The sequence below is a fragment of the Vitis vinifera genome, chromosome 13, assembly GCF_030704535.1.
Source record: "Vitis vinifera cultivar Pinot Noir 40024 chromosome 13, ASM3070453v1".
NCBI lineage: Eukaryota > Viridiplantae > Streptophyta > Magnoliopsida > Vitales > Vitaceae > Vitis > Vitis vinifera.
This window is the reverse complement of record NC_081817.1, coordinates 20821066-20837916: the sequence shown is the minus strand read 5'-3', so window position 1 is coordinate 20837916 and position 16851 is coordinate 20821066. Positions and strand designations below refer to the sequence as shown.

Sequence of the window (16851 nt, the reverse complement as noted above, 5' to 3'; positions counted from 1 at the left end):
AAAAAAAAGGAAAAAAAATTTGATTTTTTTATATTTTTTTTCACTGTGAAAAGGATGAAAGAAAATTAAATTTAATTAAAATTAGTTAAAAATGTATACATTTTAAAATTATTTAATCTTTATATGACTGGGAAAAATAAGTTAGATAGGTTTAAAGAAGCATATACAAATACAATTGTAATTATAAGTGGTATTTTTATTTTATTTTTTGATAAAGGAATGACTTCAATCAACATAGCCAAGGGGATTAGATCGGACTTTTGTTGTAATAGACTCTTCTAACCTTCAGCTTTGTATAACAATTTTTCTAAAATAATAATTCCCAATTTGAATGTGAGTAAATGATACTGAGTTTGACCCCTAATTTTGGTAGAAGTTGTGAATTACAAAGCATGTGTAATATACACCACTGTTATCATCGCAAAATAACTCAACCGAGAGAGAGAGAGAGAGAGAGACTTTGTATTTACATGAGAAAAAGAAAGATGCTCTTTATGGTGACCATGATGAATTATTTGGATTATTTTTCCCTTGGATCTTAAGTAACCCACCAATCCAAAGATTATATCAGTCTTTTTACTATCATATCTCCATGGCTCTTTCCATGCTTGCTTCAATTCCTAATCTGATCATTCACACAAGACTGCCAATCATAATAAAATCCAGCAGTTGCAAGGCTTCTTCTCCAGGAATCAAGTTCATGATTGGCAACAGTAATTGTGAGGAAATCATTGTTAGGCGAACTGCAAACTACCAGCCTACCATTTGGGACTACGATTATGTGCAGTCACTGAGAAGTGACTATGTGGTAGGTTTATCATGAACATTGCTAACTGGTTGTAGTTATTAATGTTCCACTTGGATGTTACTAACAAATACATGCGGTTATGTATCCAGGGAGAAACATACACCAGAAGACTTGATAAGCTAAAGAGATATGTGAAGCCAATGCTTGGTAAAGTGAGGAAGCCTTTGGATCAGCTGGAGCTAATTGATGTCTTGCAAAGGCTTGGAATATATTATCACTTCAAGGATGAAATAAAGAGAATATTGAACAGCATATACAACCAGTACAATCAACACGAAGAGTGGAAGAAAGATGATTTATACGCAACAGCTCTTGCATTTAGACTGTTAAGGCAGCATGGCTATGATGTGCCTCAAGGTGTAGCTGTGTAGGATTCACTTCTGCATTTTGTTCGCTTTAGCTAAGCTGAAAACATAAAATTAAATGAATAGAATACACTGCAAATTTGGATCTCTAATTTATAGAAAATACATGACTTTTTGCAGATGCGTGTAAGCTATGACTTTATCCTAAATATATTTAGTAACCACTCTTATTAATGCAGGTGTTTTTAGTAGATTCAAGGATGAAACAGGGAGCTTTAAGGCATGCCTGTGTGAAGATGTCAAGGGGCTGCTCTGTTTGTATGAAGCTTCATACCTTTGCGTACAAGGCAAAAGTACCTTGGAGCAGGCCAGAGATTTCGCATACAGACATCTTGGAAAGGCCCTTGAGCAAAACATAGATCAAAATCTTGCCATTGAGGTGAACCAGGCCTTAGAGCTTCCATTGCATTGGAGAATGCCAAGGTTAGAGGCAAGGTGGGTCATAGATGTATATGAGAAAAGACAGGACATGAATCATATTTTAGTTGAGCTTGCTAAATTGGACTACAATATGGTGCAAGCCACACACCAGGAGGAACTAAGGCACATGTCTAGGTAAGTTTGTTTACTTTCTTAATGTTTTTGGGATCCAGTCAACGAACTCTATATCTTTTTCTTATATTTTTTATCTCTCCCTTGGCTCCCATAAAGCTGGTGGAGGAGTACACGACTTGGAGAGAAATTAAACTTTGCTAGGGACAGGCTGATGGAGAGTTTCCTATGGACTGTGGGAGTGATATTCGAGCCTCAGTATGGATATTGTAGGAGAATGTCCACAAAAGTTAACACACTTGTAACAATAATTGATGATGTTTACGACGTTTATGGTACATTGGATGAACTCGAGCTTTTTACAGATGCTGTTGACAGGTTACTGTTTGTCTACTGCCCATATCCTCTATGCAACATCTGCTTTTGATTAAGTTAGCTTCTCTAAAAATTCAGATTAATATCTGCTTTACATATTTAGATGGGATATCAATGCAGTGGATCAACTTCCAAAATACATGAAGTTGTGCTTCCTTGCCCTCTACAACTCAATTAGTGAAATGGCTTACGACGCTCTTAAGGAACATGGTTTACACATCATTTCCTATCTTAGAAAAGCGGTATTGTGTGCAACTGTGAACTCATTCCATTTCTTTGCTATTAAATTTTGATGAGTTTCTATATGCTCTTTACATGCATGTAGTATTCTTGACTCATTTTATTATGATTAATCCTTCAGTGGGCAGACTTATGTAAATCTTACTTATTGGAGGCAAAATGGTACTACAATGGATATACGCCAACCCTACAAGAATACATTAGCAATGCATGGATTTCAATATCAGGTCCCCTAACACTAATCCATGGCTATTTTTTTGTTGCAAATTCAATAACCAAAGAGGCCTCGCAATCCTTACAGAGATATCACAGTATTATCCGTTGGTCATCAATGATTTTAAGGCTTTCAGATGATCTGGGAACATCACTGGTCTGCATGCTACTCTCTCACAATCTCCTTATGAGTCCTATAATAAAGATTTCTGTGATTTCTTTCCATACCCTTACAATGTTTTTTTTTGTCCTTTTCCTAGGATGAGAGGAAAAGAGGAGATGTTCCCAAGTCAATACAATGTCACATGTATGAAACCGGTGCTTCTGAAGAAGATGCTCGCAAACACAAAGCTATTTGATTGGAGAGACATGGAAGAAGCTAAATGAAGATAGAACAGCAGAGTCTCCATTCCCTGAAACTTTTATTGGAATTGCAACGAATCTTGCTAGGATGGGCCAGTGCATGTATCAGCATGGAGATGGGCACGGGATTGAAGATGGTGAAACTAAGGATAGAGTGTTGTCACTACTCGTTGAGCCCATTCCCTTAGACAATGACAAAAGGTTTCTAGTTTGAGTTCTGAATAATATTGAAAACCAAATTTGATCTTCAGTCATGGGAAATTCTTGTAGATGTGATGTATTAATATAATTTAAAGTCGTGCTATAGGGGTTAAATGTAATTTTTGTACAAATAATGGAACCAAAATTTAACTTTTAGATAGTTGAAGTGATGTTAGCATCTTAGTTATATTTCGTGACTAATTAGGTATATAAAAAAGTTTCTTTTGAATGGATCATTTGTATGTACCTTCAAGCATAATAAAAATTTGTATTCTTCTTTAATTTTCGATAATCTATGTTTGAATTGTTTTCGATTTTTAAGTTCAAATAAACTCGTACCAAAGCTCGAACATGGATGAGAAGATGCTTTGATTTTGAACCTCCAAATTAAGCAAAATTAACTTTGCTTTGTTCTCAAGATGTCGGGAGATTTTGGAGAAAGGATACATCAAAGCATATGCCAAAATTAGCAAATCCTATTGATTTTTGGAAGATGGAAAATAAAAGTGATAAAGAAGGTTAATTCCCATGAATTATAAAGGCTCTTATTATGGCAACTTGACCTTAAACTAGTTTATCAGTGTCAAGACTTGGGTTTCAAGGGAACCTGAAACCTCATATCTGATCCCAAAGTTAAAGGTTTGATCATAAGAAACTCACTAGTATGGTAAGTAATCAAGGTGGTCCACAATAATTATTCAATTTATCCAAAAAAAAATGGTTCTCTCTCAATTTTCAGAAAATCATTTTATAATATTGTTATTATAAGTAGATCTAGAGGGCTAGGTAAGGGCAAAGCAAGGTCCAATCTCAAAATAGGAAAAAACATTGGGGGCTTAGTTACCCTTGGCAATCCAACACCCTATTACTTTCCAAGAACCAAGCATAACCTTAATGTTTTGGGATCCCTCCTACTCCCTATCATATTCTTATATTTCTATTATTTTCTTTGGCTCTTATATGTTGAGTATGTGGATGCTTTGATACCACTTGTTAAGTAAGTGGAAGCTCTAATATCACTTGTTGGGCAAAAATCACAACATCCAAACACAATAGGAAATAATAAAAAAAAAATAGAAAGATAAAATATTTATGCAATTTAATGTAACACCTACATCCATAGGAAAGGAATATCAAATTTATTATAAACATCAAGATTGGACACTTCAAACTCTCTCAACCTTTTGCTATAAAAAAACCAATATACTCTTTTCTTATCTCTCTTCACTCTTTTTTTACTTTTTTCTTCTCTTTATCTCTCTTTGTGAATTTATCATAAAAACTACATGTGTATAGAGTCCTATGGATTAACCCTAAACCAATAGTTTCCCAATCTTAATCAAACTTTAAAAAATAATTTACTAAAACACAAACTCTATAGATATTGAGTTTCCTAAATAAAAATAAATAAATAATTTGAGTCAAATCTCGACACAATTTCCACCTTGACTCAAATTCTCTCAATATTACACAATCAATGAGAATAAACATGTGTCAAATTCAAATTCTTGTCAAACTTGACTCGAGAAATCATTTTTGTCTTCTTCATAACTTCATTCCTTTTGCAAATACTTTCATCCTCATGCCAATGAGTACTCTTAGTTGAAAATAAAGTCGTGATCATCTTGTTGCACTCTTCTATTTTGATAACTTCTTTAACATTGAAAAAAGACTCTTAAAGGATTGGCTCTACTTTCATAGCTCCACCTAAAATTGTCTTTCCAATCAAAGTATATAATTTTTTTTTACCTTTATCCCTTTTAATTCATAGTAATCAAAGTACCTTTATTGATACTCATACTACCATTTTTTATAGAAAAATCATAACCTAGAGTGTCCACAACCCCCAAAGAAATTAAACTCCTCCTTAACTTGGGAATATGCTTAACATTAGTTAGTATCCTTACAACACCATCAAACATCCTTACTTTTATGGTACTAATCTTAATGACTTTAATAAATGCAGTGTGTCAAGTAAAAAATTTTCCAAACCTTAAAGTCTCAAAGTTGAAAAACTCATAACCATTGTGTCAAGTAAAAATTTTCAAATTTTGACATGTGGTCAAAATTCATTTTAACTTGTTAAGTTGTTGAATTGAAATTTTATACATGCATTTCATCTTGACATATTGTCACTATATAACTTGCTTCAATCGGTCATGTCTTCTTCATTTCAACTTTGAGTTACACGCTGTTAGAACATTGAGTCTTGTTTATTTGTTGATAATTTTGTTCTAATTTATGTTTAACCATAGAAATCTTTCTAGATAGTGACTTGCTCTCCATTGAAGATTCAAGGTTGTTGTTCGTCCAACTGGGAAGTCATTGGTACGTCTAAAAAGGTTTGGCTTGTGACATATAAAGGCTTATTTGAGGTATAAAAGGATCAATATCATTTTTTAACTTAAAATGTTTTTCAAAAAGCAGGGACTGCTCAAGCAGTTAATCCCGCTCAAGTAGTTTGAGCACTCAAGCAGTGTAAGTCCGCTCAAGTGATCATGACAATCTTGAAACTTATTTTGAATTATTTTCAATCCAACTAATTTGGAAACTTGAGATACTGAAATCCTTATGGCTTTTTCCTATAAATACCTTATTTATAACCTTTTGAGGGTTAGAGATTTAGGTTAAGAGATTAGAGATCGTAGAGATCTAATTGTTAGAGACCTCTCATTCTTTAGAGGTACTCTTTGGTGAGAAAAGTTTTATTGTCACACCTTTCTCCTTCTCTCATTCAAGGATTCGATTATTTGAATTATTGGATGAAGACTATAATCCCTTTGGAGGGATCGAAGGATCTACTAAGGAGCAATAGGTAGTTGTTATGTCGCAGACATGGATCAAGTTGTAGGTACTGAAGAATAAGTCTTTAGGGTAAAATAGTAAGGTAAATCTATGTGAATTGATTTCGAATAGTGGATTTCGATTGATAGGTCTTAGACCCTATGTTTTTTTATCTCCACAATTTGTGGGAGTTTTCCATATAAAAATCTTGTGTCTCATAGTCTATTTCTTTATATTTAATATTACATTTGAATTGTCTAAAATAGGTTAATTTGTTTTAACCTAATATCTTGTAGGGCTATTCTAAAAAGTTTATATTTATTCCTCCATATATTCTGATTGAAGATATTGAATATATTGGATTGATTGGTTAATTGGTTGTTGAGTTTGTTAGGTTAATTATTCTTATGGTTATTATTATCCTTTACATTCTTCAACATATATTGTTAATATTTGGATATCAATTAACCATAAAATCAGTTTTTTGTTTGGGCAAAATCCTTTTTAAATGCTTGGAAAAAATATCTCTAATTCTGGACCGTGGACAAATCCCAACTGGATCTGCCTTGTAGTTCATACTAATTCTTTGGAAATGTAGATTCGTCTTATCTCATAATGCTTGGGGAAAATATCTCTGACTGTGGAACGTAGGCAAATCCCTCATGGTTCATATTTTTGTGGAGCTACACCTACTTCCTTTTGTATGCATTGTGTTCTCATATTCATCCGTGGACGTAGGCATGGTTGACCAAACCACATTAAAACCTCGTGTACCGTATGTGTGATTGTTTTATCTTTGTGTTCTTGCACTAACATTGTTGGCATCAAAGCTTTCACTGGCACTTCAACTGGTATCAAAGCTTGGGTTGAAGATTTCTAGAAGAGTAAAAGATCACAAAGCACACAAGATGAAAACTAAAGGAATTTTCACTGAAGGTAGAGTTGATTGCTCTTTCGTGGTGATATGATACAAAAAAGTTTGTGTCATGGAGAGATTGAAGATTAACTTCATGGAATTTGGTCCTGTTGAAGGGAATTAAGTCGAATTCCCAACCTGTGAGAAACAAAATCAATTGAGAAAACACACGCCAAAGAAGAACAATCACATGCACAAGACAATATTTATATGGTTCGGCAATTTGCCTATGTCTACGGAGTTGCAGGGATTTCACTATTATCAGGGAAGAATACAGAGTGCATCATGCGGCTATAGTATTTTCTCTCTATATATAACACAACAACCACACCACACTAAAAAAACCCTAATTACAAAAGGTAGTTCCACAATGGGCTAAACGGGCTTATCGGCTCAAGCCTTCGCTCCATGGACTAAGTCTCAGTAAATCTCCCATTAAAAAGCCACGCAATATTATTTGGGTCGGGTCGTCAAACCGGATCAAACAAAACTAGGCTCCACAAAGCACAACAAATCTCCCACTTGGAGACTAGTTCAATCACCAACATCAAACCGCTATCCTCCAAGAAACAATCCGTCATCCCTGCAACTCATCCTCCTGTCCTCAAGCTAGAAGACCAATTGAAGCTGCGCACAACTTCAACTTCTCAATAGTGACACCCTTAGTCAACATGTCTGTCGGGTTCTTAGATCCACAAATCTTCTCAAGTATTACCAGTTTATCTTCAACAAGGTGATGGATAAAGTGGTATTTTGTTTGTATATGCTTCGACTTTGAATGAAAAGCAAAATTTTTTATAAGAAAAATTGCACTTTGACTGTCACTGTGTAGAATGCCCATCTCCTGCTTCTTACCCAATTCATCTAAGAAACCATGTACCGAAATCATTTCCTTTCCAACTTCAGTTGCTGCAACATACTCAACTTTTATAGTAGACAAAGTAACAATCTTCTGTAGATTTGAAGCCCATGATATAGTTGTACCACCTAGAGTAAAAACAAACCTAGTAGTACTCTTTCTACTATCAATATCACCAGCAAAATCAGCATCTACATAACCCTGCAGTTTCAAACTTGCACCTGTGAAGCAAAGACATGTATCTAATGAGCCCTTCAGATATCTTAGAATCCACTTAACTACCTCCCAATGCTGTTTTCCAGGCTTACTCATAAATCTGCTCACAAGTCCCACTGCATGAGCAATGTTTGGCCTTGTACACACCATAACATACATCAAGCTGCCAATAGCTGAGGCATAGGGCACCTTGCTCATATGGTCCCTTTCTTCTTCTGTCTTTGGTGACTGTTCTTTGCTTAGATTGAAATGACTACCCAACGGTGTGCTCATTGGTTTAGCTTCACTCATGTTGAACCTGCTGAGAACTTTCTTCACATACTCTGACTGTGAAAGCTTCAATGTACCATTAGCCTTGTCTCTAATGATTCTCATACCAAGGATTTGCTTTGCAGCTCCCAAATCCTTCATTGCAAACTATTTAGACAATTGCTTCTTCATATTATTAATCTTCTCAATGTCAGACCCTACAATAAGCATATCATCCATATACAACAGTAATATGATGTAAGAATTGTCAAAAGACTTAACATAGCAACAGTGATCAGCTTCACATCTCTTGAACCCAATTCTATGCATAAAACTTTCAAACTTCTTGTATCGCTGTCTAGGAGCTTGTTTAAGGCCATACAAGCTCTTTCTCAGTTTACAGACTAGATTCTCTTGTCCCTGAACAATGAACCCTTTTGGTTTAATCATGTAAAGGTCTTCCTCCAAGTCACCATGAAAGAATGCTGTCTTCACATCTAACTGCTCAAGATGTAAGTTTTCTGAAGCCACCATTCCCAGTACAAGTCTGATTGTTGACATCTTCACAACTAGAGAAAATATCTCTGTGTAGTCAATGCCCTCCTTCTGTTGGAACCCTTTAACAACTAATCTGGCCTTGTAATGTTTGCTACCATCATACTCATTCTTTATTCTATATACCCACTTGTTGTGCAAAGCCTTCTTTCTTACTGGCAATTTAGTCAGTTCCCATGTCCGATTCTCCAACAAGGAATCCATCTCATCCTTCATGACTAACTTCCACTTGCTTGAATTCTTATCTTGCAAGGCTTCATCATAACACTTTGGCTCACCACCATTAGTCAACAGGAGATAATTTAAAACAGGTTAATAACGTTGTGAAGGTCTAATGTTCCTGGAAGATCTGCGAACTTCAGCTACAGGTGTACTCAAATCTACCTGTGAATTTACATTCTCCTTATCTTCTTCACCCTCTTTTTGGACAGTACTTTCAGTCAATTCATCTAAGTTGACAAACTCAAATTTCTTTTAATCTATCTCTGTAACATCTAACACTATAGTTGACCTGTCCTTATACATAACCTGTTCATTAAATATCACATTTCTACTTCTGATAATTTTCCTGTTTTGTTCATCCCAAAACCTACAGCCAAATTTCTCATAACCATAGCCAATGAAAAAACATATTTTAGACTTTGCATCAAGTTTACGACGAGCATCAGAATCAATATGAACATAAGAAACACAGCCAAAAACTTTTAAATGTGAAAACTTTACTTCTTTACCTCTCCAAACCTCCTCAGGAAGTTTGAACTCCATGGGAACTGATGGTCCTAAGTTTATCAGGTAAGCTGCAGTGCTAACACCATCAGCCCAAAAGGTTTTTAGTAGTCCAACATGCAACCTCATACTTCTAGCACGCTCATTGAGAGTTCTATTCATACGCTCAGCCACACCATTCTACTGTGGTGTCCCAGGAATGGTCTTCTCTATCCTAATTCCCTATGCAGCATAATACTCACTGAACCCTTCATCTATGTACTCTCCTCCATTATCTGACCTCAAACATTTTACTTTCAAACATGTTTCTGTCTCAACCATGGCCTTCCATTTCTTAAATGTTTCAAATACATCATATTTATTTTTCAGAAAATAAACCAATACCTTTCTGCTTGAGTCATCAATAAAAGTGATGTAGTACCTTGAACCTCCAAGGGATGCAATCAGAGAAGGCCCCCACAAATCAGTGTGTACTAGTTCCAATTTTTCAACCTTCGGTGTTCTGCCAGTTTTCAAGAAGCTCGCCCTTTTTTGCTTTCCTAAAATGCAACTTTCACACATGTCAAAGTCAATGGACTTCAATTTTGGTAGTTTTCCTTTTGACAACAACATCTTCATCCCTTTCTCACTATGTGACCAAGTCTGTGGTGCCATAGGCTTGTATCAGTACTTGCATCAGCAACTGCAATTATGTCTCTTGGACATGAGGTCATATACAGAGTACCGGTCTTCTTTCCACGAGCCAATACCCTAACTCCCTTTGTAACCTTCCAAGTACCACCAACAAATAGTATTGCATGTCATTCATCATCAAGTTGTCCAACAGAAATCAGATTCCTCATCAGGTCAAGAATATGTCGAACCTTCTCCAGTAACCTAACAGACCCATTGGGCAACGATATTCGAACGTCTCCTAGACCTACAACATCCAAGGCTAAACCATCAGCCAAATACACCTTACCAAAATCACCTGCAACATAATTCTGTATGATTTCTCGGTGTGGAGTGGTATGAAACAAAGCTCCTAAATCCAAAACCCAATTATCAAGTGGATTGTCTACTACAAGAAGTAAGGCATCTTGTACCTCTTCTATTACAGCATTAGAAGAATCATCTTCATTATTCTTCTTAGGACTTTTGCATTGCCTTCTAAAGTGACCTGTTTTCCCACAGTTCCAGCATTGTACTTGTTAGCCTGATCTAGATTTGTTTCTGTTCCGATTAGAATTTCTAGATTTTGATCTACCTCGATTTGAATTTCTGTCATTACCTCTGCCTCTTGTCTCAAGGTTTAGGGCAAAACCAGATTCTGAGGTTTCGCCTACATCTCTTCGGCGAATCTCCTCAGTCAGAATTAAATCTCGTATATCATTGTACTTGAGCTTTTCATTTCCCGTAGAATTGCTAACTGCCATTCTCATTGTCTCCCAACTGTTTGGCAAAGAAGCCAAGACGATCAGAGCACGAATCTCATCATCAAAATCAATTTCTACAGACGACAATTAATTTGTGATTGTATTAAATTCATTCAGATGTTGTGTTATTGATGCATTCTCTGCCATCTTCAAATTGAACAATTTCTTCATCATATGCACCTTATTGTTTGTTGACGGCTTTTCATACATACCGGACAAAGCGTTCATCATATTTGTTGTGGTCTTCTCCTTTACAACATTATGTGCAACAGACCTAGACAGAGTTAATCTAATAACTCCTAGAACCTGTCTGTAAAGAAGTGCCCATTCCTCAGCCTTCATACTCTCAGGTTTTGTCCTCAAAAAAGGCAGATGCAATTTCCTCCCATAAAGATAATCTTTAATCTGCATCATCCAATACGCAAAGTCTGTGCCATCAAACTTTTCTATTCCAGACGTCTTTCCTGCTTCCTCTGCCATTCCTCCCACTCAAACCTAACCCTAAGCTCTGATACCAGTTGAAAGGAATTAAATCGAATTCCCAACCTGTGAGAAACAAAATCAATTGAGAAAACACACGCCAAAGAAGAACAATCACACGCACAAGACAGTATTTACGTGGTTCGGCAATTTGCCTACGTCCACGGAGTTGCAGGGATTTCACTATTATCAGGGAAGAATATAGAGTACATCATGCGGCTACAATATTTTCTCTCTATATATAACATAACAACTACACCACCCTAAAAAACCCTAATTACAAAAGACGATTCCACAATGGGCTAAACGGGCCTATCTACCCAAGCTTTCGCTTCATGGACTAAGCCTTAGTAAATCTCCCATTAAAAAGCCACGAAATATTATTCAGGTCGAGTCGTCAAACCGGATCAAACAAAACTAGGCTCCACAAAGCCCAACAAAGTAAATATAAGGCTTTGAAATAAGTTTGTTATAAAATTGTTTTAATAATTTTTAGTTGTGGGTTACAGGAACTTGGATACAAAATATTTTACCTATATTTAGATTTTCTTGGATTATATTTGGTTCCTAGAAATAACTAGGGAAAGAAAAAAAGATGCTAAAAAAATAATTTTCTTATATTTGATTTTATTATAAGAATACAAAAAAAATAAAATATAATTAAAATTATTACCTTTATATAAAAAATTTAAATATGTGAAGAAAGTATAAAGTAGTATATAAAAATAATTCATCAATTTTAAATTTATTTTTTATTTTACTTTATTTTTTTCCTTCTACTTTTCCTCTTTATTTTCTTTCTCTCGCATATTCCCTTAAATTCTCTGAGAACCAAACATAGCCTTAACACATCATGTTTAAGAAAAATAATCTAGCATGAGGAACTATAAAGAACATTATCCCCTCTCATTTTTTTTACTTTTTTTGGTTGAGATATTTTACCATGGTATTATTTGAGAAAAACCAAAACTCATTCAATGATGAATAGGGATTCTCACGGACATTATGTGGAGGGGAAAGTAATGTTTTCTATTCATGGAAAAAATTAAGGCTATGATTAGTTATCGGAACTATCAGAGAAAGAAAAAATTAGTAAAAAAAAAAATTATTTTCTTATATTTGATTTTATTATAAAAAATATGAAAGAAAGTAAAATATAATTAAAATTATTAAAAAAAAATATGTATATCTTTATATTATTTAGTCTTTATATAAAAAAAAAATTAAATATGTGAAAAAAATATTATAATAATATATAAAAATAATTTATTAATTTTAAGCTTAATTCTGATGGCCTTAATTTAAGTTTTGTGAAAAGTGTTTCAAGTTAGCAAAAAAAAATATATGGTTGTGATGTAAGGTAAATTTCAACCAAAAAAATTAAAGGACAAAAATGTACTAGTGGCCCACAAAAAAAAAAAAAAAAATCTCTGAAGGAAGGTAATAAAAATTAGAAGACAAAAAGGTGCTAGTGTACTAGAATTGGACAGACTTTTTGGTTGTCAACTTTTTTTTTTTCCTTTAAAGAGTGCACACTATATCCCAGATAAGATTGAAGGTGCTAGTGTACTAGAATTGGACAAACTCTTTGGTTGTCATGATATGACTTTTTTTGCCCTTTAAAGAGTGCACACTACATCCCAGATAAGATTGATTCCTTGAGGATATGATATTACATCTCGATAAGATTTGAAAGATAAAAAAAATTATTTAAGACTTACTGATTTTCAGATTTTTTATCAGTTTAAGGAGTAAAAGAATGGTTTAAATAATATCAACACCAATATTTCATTATATTAAGCTTATTATTATGAGTCCAACTGAATATTTTACCTTAAAAAGATATTAATGAAATATTTTTATTCATTATATAAATATAAAACAATCTAAATTATAAGTTTTTTTTCTTAAAAAATATCTTCGTAAATTTTGATTCTTAGTAATTAGAACACAAAGGTTAAGTAATTGGCTTGGAATGTCCCTTACAAATTTGCAAGCCCATTTGAAGACATGGAACATAAAATTTCTAACTCCTTTATTATGAATCTATAAAAAAATAATATAAATAAATAAATAAATTAAATATGTAATTTGTCTTTCATAAATTTCAACATTTATGTATATATGATGTAGATGACAATTGTTTTATGTATATATATATATAAATATTTTAATTAATTAAACAAAATAGATTGTATTTTTTTGTCATATTTTATTGTTTTGTCCTAAATGTGTATGCCAAAGTGCGCTTGGTTAAGTTGAGGTACTCTTTATGATCAGACCTTTGATTCTGGAATCGCATATGAGGTTTTCTTGAACCTCGCTTTGAATAATGAGAAGCTTAATGATCAAGTTGCCTTAATAGTTACAAGTCTTTCTATTATTGATGAGCCTTCTTATCATTTTCATTTTTCATCTTCCAGAAAATGATGAGTCATTTACTAATTTTATTGTGTTTTTATGTAACATTTCTCTAAAACCTCCCAACATCTTAAGAACAAAGCAAAGTTAAATTTTCTGAATTAGAAGACTTGAAATGGAAATGTCTCACTCCTCATCCAAATCCAAGCTTCGGTACAAATTTATTTGGGTTAAAAATTGAAAACAAACACCAGCCCAAAGAAATTAAAGTAGAATACATTATATTTTTAATATGCTTTAAAACACAAATGATAAGTTCAAAAGTCACTGTTTTATATACGTAATTAACCCTCCAAATAGAAGACCTTAAATTATATTAATCCATCAGGGTTACGACAATTTCCCATAACTCAAGATCAAATTTGGTTTTCAATATTATTCAGAGCTCAAACTGGGAATGGGCTCAACGAGTAATGACAACACTCGATCCTCAGTTTCACCATATTCAATCCCGTGTCCATCTCCATGCTGATACATGCACTGGGCCATCCTAGCAAGATTCATTGCAATTCCAATAAATGTTTCAGGGAATGGAGACTCTACAGCTCCATCTTCATTTAGCTTCTTCCATGTCTCTCCAATCAAATAGCTTGTGTGTTTACGGGCGTCTTCTTCAGAAGCACCAGTTTCATACATGTAACACTGGATTGACTTGGGAACATCTCCTCTTTTCAACTCATCCTAAGACAAGGATAAAATAAAATAAAATAAAATAAAATAAAAAATAAAAAATAAATAAAACCATTATAATGGGCCGTCTATGAACAGAAATTACAGAAATATATATTTATTAGGACTTGTAAGGAGATTGTGAGAGAGAGTAGAATACAGACCAGTGATGTTCCCAGATCATCTGAAAGCCTTAAAATCATTGATGACCAACGGATAATATTGTGATATCTCTTCAAGGATTGCAAGGCCTCCTTGGTGATTGGATTTGCGACAAGAAAATAGGCATGGACTAGTATTACAGGACCTGATATTGAAATCCATGAATTGCTAATGTATTCTTGTAGGCTTGGTGTATATCCACTGTAGTACCACTTTGCCTCCAGTAAGTAGGATTTACATAAGTCTGACCACAGAAGGATTAATCATAAAAAAATGAGTCAAGATTACTACATGCATGTAAACAGCATATAATGGAATGAGTTCACAGTTGCAGATAATACCGATTTTCTAAGATAGGAAACGATGTGTAAACCATGTTCCTTCAGAGCATCATAAGCCATTTCATTGGTGGAGTTGTAGAGAGCAAGGAAGCACAACTTCATGTACTCTGGAAGTGGATCCATTGCATTGATATCCCACCTATATATGCAAACAAGATATTAGAGTTTTTAGAGCAGCTGACATAATCAGAAGCATATGATGCATAGAGGATATGGGAAGTAAGACAAACAGTAACCTGTCAACAACATCTGTAAAAAGCTCGAGTTCATCCATTGTACCATAAACGTCGTAAACATCATCAATTATCGTTATGAGTGTGTTAACCTTTGTGGACATTCTCCTACAATATCCATACTGAGGCTCGAATATCACTCCCACAGTCCATAGGAAATTCTCCATCAGCCTGTCCCTAGCAAAGTTCAACTTTTCTCCCAGGCGTGTACTACTCCACCAGCTTTATAGGAGCCAAGGGAGACAATAAAAACATTATGAGAGTATGATACAGAGTTTTTGGCTAAATCTCAAAACATTAAGAATGTCGATGAACTAATTACCTAGACATGTGTCTTAGATCCTCCTGGTGTGTGGCTTGTACCATATTGAAGTCCAATTTAGCAAACTCCAGCAAGATAGGATTCATGTCCTGTCTTTTCTCGTATGCGTCTATGAACCACCTTGCCTCTAACCTTGGCATTCTCCAATGCAATGGAAGCTCTAAGGCATGTTTCACCTCAATGGCAAGATTTTGATCTATGTTTTGCTCAAGGCCCTTTCCAAGATGTCTGTGTGCGAAGTCTCTGGCCTGCTCCAGGGTACTTTCTCCTTGTACACATAGGTATGAAGCTTCATACAAACAGAGCAGTCCCTTGATATCTTCACACAGGCATGCCTTAAAGCTCCCTGTTTCGTCCTTGAATCTACTAAAAACGTCTGCATTTTTAAGAGTGCTTACTAATTATTATTTGGGATAAAGTCATAGCTTACATATATCTGGAAAAAAGTATTGTAAAAGCTTCCAAAAAAAAAGGATAAACAAATAAGAGATCAATATTTGTATTGTTGTCTATAGTTCATTTAAATTTAAGTTCTTAGCTTATTTAAAACAAACAAAATGAAGAAGTGAATCCTACACAGCCACACCTTGAGGCACATCATAGCCATGCTGCCTTAACAGTCTAAATTCAAGAGCTGTTGTGTATAAATCATCTTTCTGCCACTCTTCATGCCGATTGTACTGGTTGTATATGCTGTTCAATATTCTCTTTATTTCATCCTTGAAGTGATAATATATTCCAAGCCTTTGCAAGACATCGATTAGCTCCAGCTGATCCAAAGGCTTCTTCACTTTGCCAAGCATTGGCTTCACATCTCTCTTTAGCTTATCAAGTCTTCTGGTGTATGTTTCTCCCTGCATACATAACCGCATGTATTTGTTAGTAACCACCAAGTGGAACATTAATAACTAGAATCAACCAGTTAGCAATATTCATGATAAACCTACCACATAATCACTTCTTAGTGACTGCACATAATCATAGTCCCAAATGGTAGGATGGTAGTTTGCAGTTCGCCTAACAATGATTTCCTCACAATTGCTGTTGCCAATTTTGACCTTGATTCCTCTAGGAGAAGCCTTACAGCTGCTGGATTTTGTTATGATTGGAAGTCTTGTGTGCGTGATCAGATTAGGAATTGAAGAAAGCATGGAAAGAGCCATGGAGATCTGCTAGTACAAAGACTGGCCTAATCTTTGGATTGTTAGGTTACTTAATCCAATTGAAATCAGTATATACATATCCTTGGGAAAAATACCACTTATCCAACTTGGAAATTATTATTTTGCAAAAATTGTCCGACAACATAATTATTAACGCTGGGAACTACGTACCCCCATGGGCCACTGTCAGTACACATAATTTTGAATTTTAAAAACGTGCCATCTAATCCCTTGGCTATGTGGATATCCACGTCCATTGAAGTAATTCTTTTATTAAAAAAAT

At 34.6% G+C, this 16851-nt stretch overlaps 1 protein-coding gene and 1 pseudogene across 2 annotated transcripts; one reads left to right on the top strand and one right to left on the bottom strand.

Moving 5' to 3' along the window:
- The first annotated feature begins 903 nt into the window (after nt 1-903).
- On the top strand, nt 904-3257 carry LOC100259297 ((-)-alpha-terpineol synthase-like; annotated as a pseudogene).
- Nucleotides 3258-13930: 10673 nt separating this feature from the next.
- LOC100232956 ((-)-a-terpineol synthase) lies at nt 13931-16630 on the bottom strand. 2 transcript variants are annotated; one of them, NM_001281287.1, is given in 7 exon segments: nt 14054-14359; nt 14512-14760; nt 14851-14989; nt 15087-15305; nt 15406-15781; nt 15992-16259; nt 16353-16568. In NM_001281287.1, coding segments are annotated over 7 exon segments (1773 nt in total).
- Nucleotides 16631-16851: the final 221 nt, after the last annotated feature.